At 60.4% G+C, this 12,812-nt stretch overlaps 4 protein-coding genes across 4 annotated transcripts; 2 read left to right on the top strand and 2 right to left on the bottom strand.

Annotated features, from left to right (window-relative positions):
• Positions 1 to 90: 90 nt before the first annotated feature.
• Positions 91 to 4,233, bottom strand: SPSK_04828 (phosphoribosylformylglycinamidine synthase; the record flags this gene model as incomplete). The annotated part of the gene is made up of 1 exon (XM_016731591.1): positions 91 to 4,233. The coding sequence occupies one exon, from the start codon at positions 4,231 to 4,233 to the stop codon at positions 91 to 93; it is 4,143 nt and encodes a 1,380-aa protein (XP_016583362.1).
• Positions 4,234 to 4,996: 763 nt separating this feature from the next.
• Positions 4,997 to 6,255, top strand: SPSK_05333 (mitogen-activated protein kinase organizer 1; the record flags this gene model as incomplete). The annotated part of the gene is made up of 2 exons (XM_016732082.1): positions 4,997 to 5,042; positions 5,096 to 6,255. 2 exons carry the CDS (start codon positions 4,997 to 4,999, stop codon positions 6,253 to 6,255), a joined length of 1,206 nt encoding a protein of 401 aa, XP_016583361.1.
• Positions 6,256 to 6,640: 385 nt separating this feature from the next.
• SPSK_05332 (mannosyltransferase) lies at positions 6,641 to 7,902 on the bottom strand (the record flags this gene model as incomplete). Its single annotated transcript, XM_016732081.1, has 2 exons — positions 6,641 to 7,677; positions 7,758 to 7,902. The coding sequence occupies 2 exons, from the start codon at positions 7,900 to 7,902 to the stop codon at positions 6,641 to 6,643; spliced, it is 1,182 nt and encodes a 393-aa protein (XP_016583360.1).
• Positions 7,903 to 8,931: 1,029 nt separating this feature from the next.
• On the top strand, positions 8,932 to 12,012 carry SPSK_04907 (gamma-tubulin complex component; the record flags this gene model as incomplete). The annotated part of the gene is made up of 1 exon (XM_016731667.1): positions 8,932 to 12,012. One exon carries the CDS (start codon positions 8,932 to 8,934, stop codon positions 12,010 to 12,012), a length of 3,081 nt encoding a protein of 1,026 aa, XP_016583359.1.
• Positions 12,013 to 12,812: the final 800 nt, after the last annotated feature.

The raw sequence follows: 12,812 nt of genomic DNA, 5'->3' as shown, positions 1-12,812 counted from the left end.
CACCGTAGATCAAAGGCCCAAATGAATATTAAAGTAACACAGCAAAGCAAAGTGAAGCCAAGCCCACGTAAACAGTATTCCCCGGCTTCTTCAGCCAACCCACTTGCGTGCACTCCGGAACAGGCGCACCCACGGGCCAAAGTTGCCCCATTCCTCGACCGAACCAGCGGGCAGGTAGCTGCCAACGCCGGCCACAATCGTACGCTCCGGGTGCGGCATCATGGCCAGCACACGGCCGTCCAAGCTGCGCACACCGGCCACACCACCAGGGCTGCCATTGGGATTGTACGGATACGCCTCGGTGACGTTCAGGCGGTTGTCGACGTAGCGGATGGGCGCGAGGCCACGCTTCTCAATGGCCTCTTGAGCGTGCGGCGACGAAAACAGGGCACGGCCCTCACCGTGCGACACAACGACCGGCAGCGACGAGCCGGCCATGCCGTGCAGGAAGACGGACGGGAGCACACCGTCGGTGCGCGACTCGTCCTCGGCAATGGTGACCATGGACACGCGGGCCTCGAACTGCTCGCTGGCGTTCTCGACAAACGTCGGCCAGTGGTCCGTTCCCGGGATCAGCTCCTGCAGACGCGACAGCATCTGGCAGCCGTTGCAGACACCCAGCGTGAAGGTGTCGGGCCGCTGGAAGAAGGCCTCGAACTCGCGGCGCGCGTTCTCCTTGTGCATCAGCACCGACGCGGCCCAGCCCATGCCCGCTGCGGGGACGTCACCGTACGAGAAGCCACCGCAGGCGGCCAGGCCCACAAAGTCGGCCAGCGAGCGGCCTTCGAGGATGTCGGTCATGTGCACGTCGACGGCGTCGAAGCCGGCGGCGCGGAACGCAAAAGCCATCTCGGCGTAGCCGTTGACGCCCTGCTCGCGGAGGATGGCGACGCGCGGCGTCTTGCCCAGCAGGCGCGAGATGGGCGCCGTCAGGGGCGACAGCGTGTCGGCCGGCTTGTAGGTCAGGCGGTACGAGATGCCCGGGTCGGTGTCGTCGGAAAGCGTGGCGAACTCGGCGTCGGCGCACGCCTGGTTGTCGCGCAGGCGCTGCATGGCGTGGGACGTCTTGGACCACCACTGCTGCAGCTCGCTGCGGTCCAGCTGGACCAGCGTGTCGTTGCCGTAGCGAACTGTCAGCGACTGGCGGGAGCGTGTCTTGACGACGCCAAACTTGCGGATCAGGCCGGCGGGCGGCCCGCAGGTCGAGAAGCCGGACTTGAACAGCATCTCGTCGCCCTTGCGGATCTGGAAGACAGCGCCCAGCTCCTCGTTGAACAGCGCCGGAATAACGTCCTCGAGCTTGCCCGAGCGGGCAATGTCGTCGAGCATCACGTCGACGCCGCAGCGGCCTGCAAACATCATCTCCACCAGCGTCGTTAGTAGACCACCGTCGGACCGGTCGTGGTATGCCAGCACAACGCCGCTCTCGTGCAGCTGGCGCAGGGCGTCAAAGTAGTCGGCAATGATGTTGTCGTTCTTGGTGAGATCGTCGCGCAGATCCGGCGCCTCGTGGCCGACGCGGCCCAGCGACTGCGCCAGAGCCGAGCCACCGAGCGCCTGGTGGCCGCGAGCCAGGTCGACGTACATGAGCACAGTGTCGCCGACCTCCTCCGGGCGGCGCAGCTGCGGCGTCCAGGTCTTGGTGATGTCACTGACCACAGAGAAGGCGGAGATGACGACGGACACAGGCGCCGTGACCGTCTTGACCTCGTCGTTGCCGTCCGTCCACGACGTCTTCATGGACGTCGAGTCCTTGCCGACGGGGATCTCGAGGCCCAGGCGCGGGCACAGCTCCTCGCCGATGGCGTGAACGGCCTCGTACAGGGCCGCGCCCTCGCCAGGGTGGTTGACGGCCGCCATCCAGTTGGCCGAGAGCTTCACGCGCTGGAGGCCGTCGCGCAGGTCGGCAGCGCCCAAGTTCATCAGACTCTCCACGACGGCCATCCGGGCCGACGCGGCGGGCGAGATGAGCGCCAGCGTCGGCTTTTCGCCCATGGCCATGGCCTCGCCCGAGCGGACGCGGCCGTCGACGTTGAAGCCACCAGCAGTCACAGCAACGTCCGCCACGGGCGTCTGCCATGGGCCGACCATCTGATCGCGAGCCACCAAGCCGCCGACAGTGCGGTCGCCGATCGTAATCAGAAACGACTTGGAGCCCACAGACGGCACCAGCAGCACTCGACGTATCGTCTCGGCGAGCAGCGCGCGGTCGTCCATGCCCTTGGCGTAGCCCTCCCGGATGCTCGCGAGAGGGTCGAAGACGGCGAGCGTCGGCTTGCGAGAGGCCACGACGCGCTCCAGACGGCGGTTCTTGGGGAAGAGGGTGGCCATGGGCAGGTCGATGGGGTTGGGGGCCGTGGTGTCGTCGCGGTCCGTGACGATCAGCTTGCTCTGGCCGTTGGAGTCCCTGGCGACAACGGTGCCGACGTCGGAGAAGCCGCAGCGCTCGCGGCTGCAGATGCTCATGAAGCGGTTGTAGCCCTCGGGGTTGACCAGCAGCACGTAGCGCTCCTGGGCCTCGTTGCACCAAATCTGCAGCGGGCTCATACTGTTGTCGGCGCTCTCGACCTGGCGCAGCTCAAACTTGCCGCCGAAGCCGGCGTCGTTGACCAGCTCGGGCAGGGCGTTGGACAGACCGCCGGCGCCAACGTCGTGGATCATGGCAATGGGATTCTCGTCGCCAAGCGCCACGCACGTGTTGATGACCATCTGCGCGCGGCGCTCAATCTCAGGGTTGCCGCGCTGCACGCTGTCAAAGTCGAGCGCCGCCGACGCCGCGCTGCCTGCATTGGCATTGCTCGACGCGGCGCCGCCGCCCAAGCCGATCAGCATGGCAGGGCCGCCCAGCACAATAACGTGCGCGCCATTCTGCACGTCGCGCGGGTTCTTGAGCGCGTGGCCGGGGCGCACGGTGCCCAGGCCACCGGCAATCAGGATGGGCTTGTGGAAGCCGCGGTACGCGTTCTTGACCGTCTCCTCGCCGTCGTTGGACAGCAGCGTGCGGAACACACCGGCCAGACACGGGCGGCCGAATTCGTTGTTGTAGCGAGCCGAGCCAATGGGCGCGTCCAGCATAATGTCGAGACTGCTGGTGTAGTGGCCTGGCTTGCCAATGTCGACGTCCCAGGGGGTGGGCAGCTCCGGGATGGACAGGTCTGAGACCCAGAAGCCGCACAGGCCGGCCTTGGGCGTGGAGCCGCGGCCCACGGCACCCTCATCACGGATCTCGCCGCCGGCACCGGTGGCCGCGCCCTGGAAGGCCGAAATGGCCGTCGGGTGGTTGTGGGTCTCGACCTTGGCCAGGAAGCACGACGGCTGCTCCTCCTTGGTCAGACGCCAGACGCGCGTCGAGTAGTCGGGGGCCCAGAACTGGGCGGGCTCGGCGTGAAAGACGGCGGCGTTGTCGCTGTAGGCGGAGACGGTGAACTGGCTGTTGCGCTCGTGGGTGTTGCGGATCATCTGGAAGAGTGACTTGGGCTTCTCGATGCCGTCAATGGTCCAGCGGGCGTTGAACTGCTTGTGGCGGCAGTGCTCGGAGTTGACCTGGGCGAAGCTGAAGAGCTCGACGTCGTTGGGGCTGCGGCCGAGCGCCTTGAACTCAGCCACGAGGTATGCCATCTCGTCCTCGTCCAGCGCGAGGCCCTTGGCCTCGTTGTACGCCCGCAGCACATTCACGGGATCCGTGCCGGGTTGGCCGAAGATATCAATCGTCTCCAGGGGGCGGCGGGCCTCCTGAGCAAACATGCGGGCCAGGTCCGGCTCGCTGCCGGCCGTCAGGGCCTCGGTCATGCGGTCGTGGATCAAGTCGCGGAAGGGCAGGTCGTCCGCCGAGCCCGCGTACGCCTCGGCAAACTCAATGGTCACGGCGCGGCTGCGCTCCATGCGCTCGACCTGGGCACCCATGCCGCACACAGCCGCAATGCTCGTCGCCTTGGAGCTCCAGGGCGAGATGTTGCGGGGGGCAATGGCATAGGTCTGGCGCAGACCGGGCGCGGCCGCCTCGGTGGCCGCACCGGCCGAGTCCGGGGTCTTGGGCAGCGGCAGCAGCTGTTCCAGACGGTCAATCACGTCGTTGGGGGCAGTGCCCGGCTTGAGGTTGACGTGGTACGTCCAGTGGCCGCTGATGGACGCGATCTGAAGCGAACCCGCGGCGTTGATGCGTTCCGTCAGCTTCTTCGCCTCCGACGGCGTGTAGCACGATTCTCCCGTCAGGGAGAAGAACACGGAGGCCATGGCGAGCGGCGGAAAGCGTCCGGGAGGGCGGGTGTGATCGTTGGTAGGACGTGGTGGTGCGGTGTTCAAGAGGTCAATGTGGCATTGTTGATGTGTTGTGTTTTTCGTCGAAACACTTTTTTTCCCTCTTTCCTAGTCTCGGGGCGAGAGACCAAGAGGAAGGAAAGAGGACCAGCCAGAGCAGTCGAAAACGGCAAGGGCGTGTAAGTGACTCGCTCCTGCCCCGCCGTAAATTTTTCTTCTTTTTATCACCCCGCTAGTCTCCGATATCGATATGCAGGAAAGCGAGAACATCAGCGACACAGGTGTAGTGATGCCACGTAAGTTCAAATGGTATGGTATTTCGTTTATTTTATTATTATCCTCACATTTCGAGACCCTTCACTCTCCCTTTACCTAGCTTGATTATTATTAAATGGATGTGTTCGCTTTGTGTCTCTTGACGTCTAGTAACTCGCGACCATTGATAATCGGTTATGCATTTATCCAGCTGCACTAGCTTCTCCAGCACTAGTTCCAGTGGAGTCTTAAAGGTTATAGTTATTGTCGACGTCAACACGCTCGGCCAATCTTCACTGCGCTTTTGTTCCTTGTCCACAGCCTTTTACTCAACTTTTCTTGCTGGCTGTTGTATACGTGCGGAAGACAGAATGATCTTGCGGTAGCACTTTATCCCGCTCAAGACGAGCCCCTCTTGTTGACTCGCCGTTGTTTCCTCGTTTCCCTGCACTCGTTTTTCGTTCACGCTCTCATCTCCTTCGCCATGTCCTTTCCGGACAAGCCTGTTGCCCAGCTTCTTGGCTCAAATGGTAAGTTTCCATGCTCTCGGGTGCACTGTTCATCGCCATTTGCTAACAAACAGGTCCTGTCCATGCTGTGACCTACTCGGCCGGCAGCGGCACGTACATCCTGACCGGCTCGTCTGATCGGTCGATTCGGCTCTACAACCCGCAGCCGACGACAGGCACGGCTGGCACACCGTCGCTGGTCAAGACCAAAGACGGTGGCTTCGTGACGAGTTTGTCAGCCGGCGCAGCGCCTCGTGCCACCCCCGTCCCCGAAGGCCGTCTAATTCAGACCTATGCCGAGCACGGCTACGAAGTGCTGTCGCTGGCCTGCGCTGCCGACAATGCGCGGTTCGTCTCGTCCGGTGGCGACCGGACGGTGTTTCTGTGGGATGTCACGACAGCCCAGACGCTGCGGCGGTTTGGCGGCGGAACGGGCGGCGGGCGCGTCAACTGCGTGTGCTTTGCGGGCGAGGGCGACAGTCTGGTCGTGAGCGGCGGCTTCGATACTGTGGTGCGCGTGTGGGACACACGCAGCGGCGGCAGCGGGCCCAATGTGAAGCCGATCCAGGCGTTATCGGAAGCGCGTGACGCGATCTCGGCGCTGGTTGTGCGTGGCGCCGAGATTGTGGCGGCCAGCGTCGACGGTCGCGTGCGGACGTACGATGTGCGGACAGGGCGGCAGACGATCGACGTGATCAGCGGCAGTGCGGGAGTCACGAGCCTGAGCCTGACGCGCGACGGGCGGTCGTTGCTGGTGGGCGCACTGGACAGCCGGCTGCGGCTGCTGGACCGCGAGAACGGCACCTGTCTGCGGACGTATTCATCCGGCGGCGAGGACAAGGAGTCGGCGACGGCAAAAGACGCTGGCCTTGTCTGGCGCAACGAGGAGTTGCGAGTGCAGTCGTTGATTGGCGGACGCGAGCGATTTGTGGTGGCCGGCGACGAGATGGGCCGCCCTCCCGGTGAAGCGGCTGCCCTCACGCCGTCTAAGAATACGACGCCGGACGGTCGCGTGTGGGCATGGGATCTCTTGACGGGCCGCGTGGCCGCGACGGTGACGGTGCCGTGGGGCCCACCGGGCGCCGCGACCAGTGGCCGGTCCATTGGTCGTGACGGCCGCGAGAAGGAGCGGCGCAACGTGACGAGCTGTCTGGCATGGCAAGACGGTGGATGGGGCGACCAGTTTTGCGTGGGCGGCACATCGGGCGTCGTAACGGTGTTTGGACCGCGGTGAGGTAGGCTCTTTGTCCTTTGCACGCTATGCCATGTGATGTCCTTTCATGTCGTATTTGTTTAGTGTAGTCTATAGATATCTGTCTCTTGCGTGTCCTTGGGATATATGTTGCAAGTTGAAGAGGTATTTTGTACAGCAAGAGAAAATTTACACAGAAAATAAACACGGCGGTCAACAAAATGACAAAAGAGTCATAGAAGAACAAAAGAAGACGGAGAAAAAAAGACAAAACGACAAAAAGAATCAAAGAAACAAAAGCAAACACAGAAAGCAACCCATTCGCCTTTTGTTGTACTCGTTGTGCACAATGCATTATGTTGCCGATTAACCTGAAAGACAGAAAGAGGAAATGTAACACAGCACATCATAATGGCCCATGGTGGTCTTAGCCCATACCAACATACTTGAACCAGTTGGGCCGGCAGTCCTCGCGATTGAGCCAGGCCTCGCCGTCGGTCAGGCGGCCGGTGACGCAGCCCTTGCACTTGGGCGAGTTGGGGCAGTTGAAGAAGGGGATGTGCTGGTAGCCAATGTCGCGGAACCAGTGGATGCGGCTCTTGTCCTCAAACAGGCCGAGGGCAATGCTGTGGACGGGAGCGTCGCCCCAGCGCTCGTAGAAGAAGCCGCCGGCGCGGTCGAGGTGGTTGAAGTAGTCCTCGTAGGCCTTGCTGCGCCAGAGGCTCAGGTCGGCAATCTCAAAGTTGGTCCAGAAGTGGCACGTCGAGTAGCCGTTGGCCTTGTTGTAATGGTCTGGGCGGCGCACGCGGTCGGTCAGCCAGTCCATGGCGTTGTTGGGATGGACATGCTCCGGGTGCTCGGCCAGGAACTTGATGGTCTCGGGCCAGAGGGTGGGGATGGACTGCGGCGCGTCGTACAGCGTAATGGTGAAGCCGTAGGTCTTGTTGTTGTCCTGCATGTAGCGGAAGACGTCGTAGTCGACGTCGCAGAAGAAGTGGACCTTGGGCTCGACGCGCCAGTAGAACTGCATGTGCTCGAGGGCCGGGTGGCGATAGAACATGCCGCTGTTCCAGCGGCACATCTGGTGGTACGACAGCTTGTCGGCGTACTGGATGTCGTTCTCCTTGAGGATCTTGACCGACTCCTGGAACAGGTCCTCGTTGATCCAGCCGGGTTTGGCCCAGTGCTCGTCGGGGATGACCTCGTAGTGGCACTCGGCCTTGGTGGCCGCGCTGGTGCGCCGCTTGAACTCGTCCGTGAAGGGCACGTCGTTGAAGAACGTCCAGGGGTAGTTGAACTTGTGGTTCCACGTCCGCTCGAGGTCGCCCATGGCCTGCAGCATGCCGTTGAGCTCTTCGTTGCGCACGAGCGCCAGCAGCGTCGCGTTGATGCGCTCGGTGCCCTCGGGGCCCGGCAGGTAGCCCTTGGACGTGCGTCGTAATATGCCCTCGGGTTCATGTGTGGCTGCAAGGAAGAGAGGAGGGTTAGACAAAAACGAAAGGTGGTGCGGGCATACTAGTAGGGTCCGGAGAAAGACAACGTACGATCTAAATTTGGGTCGCGCTCGTTGGAGTCGAGCTTGAAGACAGACGGCTTGCTGGGCGATGAGCCCGCAAAGTGCATAACAAGCAGGCAAATGCCAAACACAACGGCTACAATGAGCGCGCGTACCGGCCGTGCGATTGTCATCGTGGCGGTTGTGTGGGCGAGGAAGAAGGAAGAGAGTTCCAACGGGCGGTCGAGTTTGGTCGAGTCGAGTCAAACCCTCAGCCGGTCATCGAAGGGAGATGCCGGCCGGGATGAGCAAATCAAAACGTCGCTGGCGTATGGGATGATGCCAATGGTGGACGCCGTCGCCAAGGTCGTCGTCTCGTCTTATGTCGACCGTCTTCGTTTGTCTCTTCGACTCGTCACGTTATATTGTCGCTGTGATCTTCGACGTCGATGAGGACACCACTACCGTCGCGGGCGCGAACAATGGCACTGCAAGAACAGAAAGGGGGATAGGGCTGGAAGTGCGTACAGCAAAGGTCTGCTTTATCGTTGGTGCGGCCGATATCGTCGATGCAATGTGTCGTCGTTTTGGTGATGATCTCTTCGTTTATTGTTCTTTATTTGCATGGCAATCTCGGCAGGGGCGATGCTTTGCTCCGTTCTTCCCGTCAATTCGCCGAGTCGTATTGTCGTACGAACAGACAGAGCGTGGCGGGTGATGTTGGTTGCGAGAATAGGGACAGACAGAGTCGTCGTCCGTCAAACGTAGCTGTTTGCCTTTTTCGATTGCCTCGTGCTTTTCTTTTGCGCCGTTGTGGTAAGCTGGCCTTAGTTGCACTGGAAAACTGTGCTAACGTGCGAAATCTGCTGGGCCTTAGGGCCCCTATAGCGCCTATTCCACGCCCTAGACCGTCCTGCAGCGGCGTTGCTGACTGAAATAGGGGCGGATTGATGTCATTTAAACGCGTGGCAACTGTTGTGGCTGGAGCAAATACAGTGCCGGTACAGTTTTTGTACGCAGATTATGCACTGTATATTTATACGCGACGCGTAAAGCTGTTTTAGCGATTTCCACGTGCGAGGAAGGTGCAATGGAGGGCGAGTCAAGATAATTATATTGGAAAGAACGGGAGGGAAATTGGAAAACAAAAAAGTAAACAAAGCACAAAAGGCTCCAGCATAAAGACCTTCCTTTCCCAAGGACCGCGCCTCTCGCCGGCCGCCATGGCCTTCCTCGCGACACTGTCGGCGCAGACTGAGGAGCTGGTCGCAGCGGTGACGGCAGTGACGGCAACAACTGACTCGTCGACATTTGCAGCGCTGTGTGATGCAACACTGCGCGCATTGCGAAATCACAACAATCTTCGCACGAACCAGTTTGAGGTCGAGAGCCAGTTGGACGGTCTGGCCGAGCGGTTCGCCGTGGCCGGCCGCGATGCGCTGGCCGGTGCTCTGCGGGAACGGCGGACTGCGCTCACCAAACACGATCCCGCCGGGCAGCCATTGACGACGAAATGGACACCCGAAGTTTTGCACTTTTTATTGGAGCTATCGGATCGGCCGGCAACCCGAACAGGCCTCCTAGACGACCTGGATGCATTGATAGCGTCGCGGCATATGCCGGAACCGCCGCCGTTACGATGGGAGGACATCATGCGGGAGGACGGCTGGGTAAGCGAGGCAGACGTTGAGGAGGATGACTACGACGACGATGACGACTATGTCGACCGTTACGGCTACGACGACGATGAATCCGGCCACGACGACGACACCACCATGTCCAGCGTCGAGGCCGACGGCCACGGCCAAGCACGGACGTATCGTGACCTCATTGCAACAGACGGACACACACGGGGCGAACTGGCAACATTACTGACGTCCATCCGCGAGAGTCAATCTTGGCGAACAGCGCGTCCACCAAATGCTGCGCCCGGCGAGGACGCGCCAAATAACAGAGTCCTCGTGTCGGAGCTGCAGATTGTGCGGGACACTCTCTTCATGCTGCAGGGGCTGGACACTACTTTGTTTGGCCGCGACTGCGTGCTTGTCGACAGATACCGTCTCTCGGATGTGTCTGTGTCCATGCACACGTCGCTACTGGATTCTGTCGCGGACTGCGGCCGACGTCTTCTGCCACTACGGAAGCGTGCAGGGCTCGAACACTCACAAGGCCTGCAAAGGAACGACGCCGCGCCCTCCACTCCTTTGCTCCAAGTGTTCCAGGAAGCCATCCAACGGCGGCTCCACGCATTCGACCAGGAGGTGACCTCCGTTCAGGCTCGGTTTGTGACCATGCCGTCCGACGGCTGTATGGTTAGTCTCGTGGGCGTGCTCAACGAGCTGCAGCCATCGCTCAAAAACCTGTTTGCATTGTCGGGCGTGGTGGAGAAACTCGACGTAGCAGAACGCGGCAACGCCTATGCGTTCCGCTACCTCGAACTCCTGTTTGACGCCACGGCCATTGCACAGTACGAGGGCAGTGCTGATTTGTACGAATTTCTGGGCACGATCTTCTTCGACTGCTTCCAAGTGTACCTACGACCGATCCGGTCATGGATGGAGGAGGGCGTACTGGACCGGCTCGACAAGGCGTTTTTCGTATCCGGCGGCGGGCCGATAGATGCTTCCGTGCCACTGCACCAGATCTGGAACGGCCAGTACAAGCTGCTCCGTACGACGAGCGGTGTACTGCATGCACCGCGGTTCTTGCAGCCAGCAGCTTCCAAGATTTTCACCACGGGCAAAAGCATCGTCGTGCTGCGGCACCTGGGCAAAGACCCGCGGCGGGCCAGTACTGGTATCGACCATCGCCACACCACAGACACTGAACCGCGGCTGGATTTCGGTACTGTGTGTCCACCAGACGCGGCCATGGCGCCGTTTGCGCAGCTGTTTGGCGACGCATTTGACCACTGGATCCAGAGCAAGCACCACGCGGCCTCGGCCACCCTACAAGCGACGCTCGTGGGCGCATGTGGCCTGGGCGCTGCATTGGAGTCGTTACACCGCGTGTTCCTCATGGCCGACGGTGCGGCAGCTGACGCGTTTGCGTCGCGTGTCTTCCACAGCCTCGACACGCGCAACCCACGCTGGCTCGATCGGTACACAATGACAGAGATGATACGCGAGGCGTATGGTGAAAGCGGTGCGCTCTCTGTGGCCCTCGAAAAACAAGGACTGCACCCCGACAGTGACGACCCATTGGTGGCGCGGCGCTCCGTACGTGACGGCCTGGCTCGCATCCGGCCGACCTACCGATTAGCGTGGCCAGTACAGATTGTGATCCCAGCTGCGAGCCTTGCCGGCTACCAGTCGGTGTTTACCTTATTGCTGCAGATCCGGCGCGCCAGCGCCCTGCTGAGTCGGCACCGGTTGCTGGACGACGGTCAGGGTGAGCAGGGCGACGAGGACGATAATAACAACGGCAACGGAGGTGGCGGCCGTGGCCATGCCCTTCCGTCCGGCGACCGTGCACTCTACTTTTCATTACGCGTACGGCTGTTGTGGTTCTGTAATACGTTGCAGTCGTACCTGACGACGCTTGTTATTGCACCGCGTGTTGAGCAGTTGCGACAGCATCTACTTGGCCAGAACGGCGCGACCACGTTGGATGTGGACGACATGATTGCGGTGCATGCGCAATTTGTGCGGTCACTCGTGGATGAGGCGTTGCTGGGCGGTAAGCTGGAACCGCTGCATGCAGGCGTGCTGGATCTGCTGGACCTGGTGCTGCGGCTTGAGGATGCGCATCGAGCGAATGGAGCACGAGTGGCACGGGCGCTGCAGGAGACGTGGCGTCTGTCTGTGTTGTCGGCGTCGGTGTCGGCGACGCCCACATCACGGCAGTATCAGACACCGACGAAGCGGGGCGGTTGGACAGGTCCATCGCCTAGAACTGGAGCCGACTCGGTCCGCCGAACGCTGTTCTTGGCGTCGCCGCGGAGGCCGAGACGCCGAGACGTTCTGGGTGACGATAACGTCGACGGTGATGTCGATGACGACGACGACGATTATGATGACGACGGCTATGACGACGAGGCTGAGGGGCAGAACAACGATAATGACGAAAACGACGACAGTTACGAGACCAAAAACGCTACAAAGACCAACACGCAAGAAATGGACTACAGCAGCTCCCTTAGGGCCATTCGCTCTGACCTTGACAACACGTTGCGGTTTGTGACCAGCGGGTTACGCGGTGTGGCGCGGGCCAGCCGTGACGCAACAGCGGCGGCCAAGTGGGACATGCTGGCGGAAATGCTTGGCGACGACGGCAGCGGTCGATCCGAGCGCAGCCGTTGGTGAGAATCACGCCAGGTGACGTCCTCTGACGTTTTATGATACGGGACAGGTGGCTCTGGTGTTGAGTGTATGATGTCAAGGCGACAGCTTAGGTTCGGGAAAAGGTACTACGGAGGAAGATGTACAAGAAAATGCCGTCTAGCGCTGTCTTTTTTGGTGTTTTGATTCTTGTAGGTGCTCCTCATATGCACCGTTCTGGGAATGACACTGTTTTCCTAGGATCGCGAGGGGTGTGTAGCCTATGATGCACCGTTTATTGTGAGACATTGCACTGTTCACATGCATACAAAAAGGTTTGTACAACGAGGCACTGTGAGCAACTGTCCGATCGTCCCAGATCAAGAGTGTGCAACGATGGCGTCACGTGTGGCGACAAAAAGCTGGAGCCAGGAGGGAAGTGACGACAATGGGGAAAGAGCCAGCAGCTGCAACAGACAACACGGCAGAGGCAGGACGACCTCCAACTAGGCTGGTGTCTTCTTCCACTCGTTTCGGTGCATATTCGGGTATGTAATATGGGCGCAGGCTCATCTCCATGTGCACTGCTGGCCATGATCGTCAATGGACATGAAAGCTATATGGTGCTGTTCTTTTCATCAGAATCTTTGAATAGATTCCCGCCATTACGAACGTCCTTCGCTTCCAGCAGCTATCTACCAGCTACGCAACCTCCCCCTGGACAAAAAAAAGCGCACTCACAAGGCTATTTAGTGGAGTTCCCTACACTGTTAAGAGTGTTACAGTGAGGATTCCTTGCTCTGTTAAAGTGCTAAAACGGTTTGTGAGTGCGCTTTATTTTGTCA

The sequence above is a fragment of the Sporothrix schenckii genome (assembly GCF_000961545.1).
Source record: "Sporothrix schenckii 1099-18 chromosome Unknown Cont49, whole genome shotgun sequence".
Lineage (NCBI taxonomy): Eukaryota > Fungi > Ascomycota > Sordariomycetes > Ophiostomatales > Ophiostomataceae > Sporothrix > Sporothrix schenckii.
Note: the sequence above shows the minus strand (reverse complement) of the source record. Positions and strands in the feature narration are given on the sequence as shown.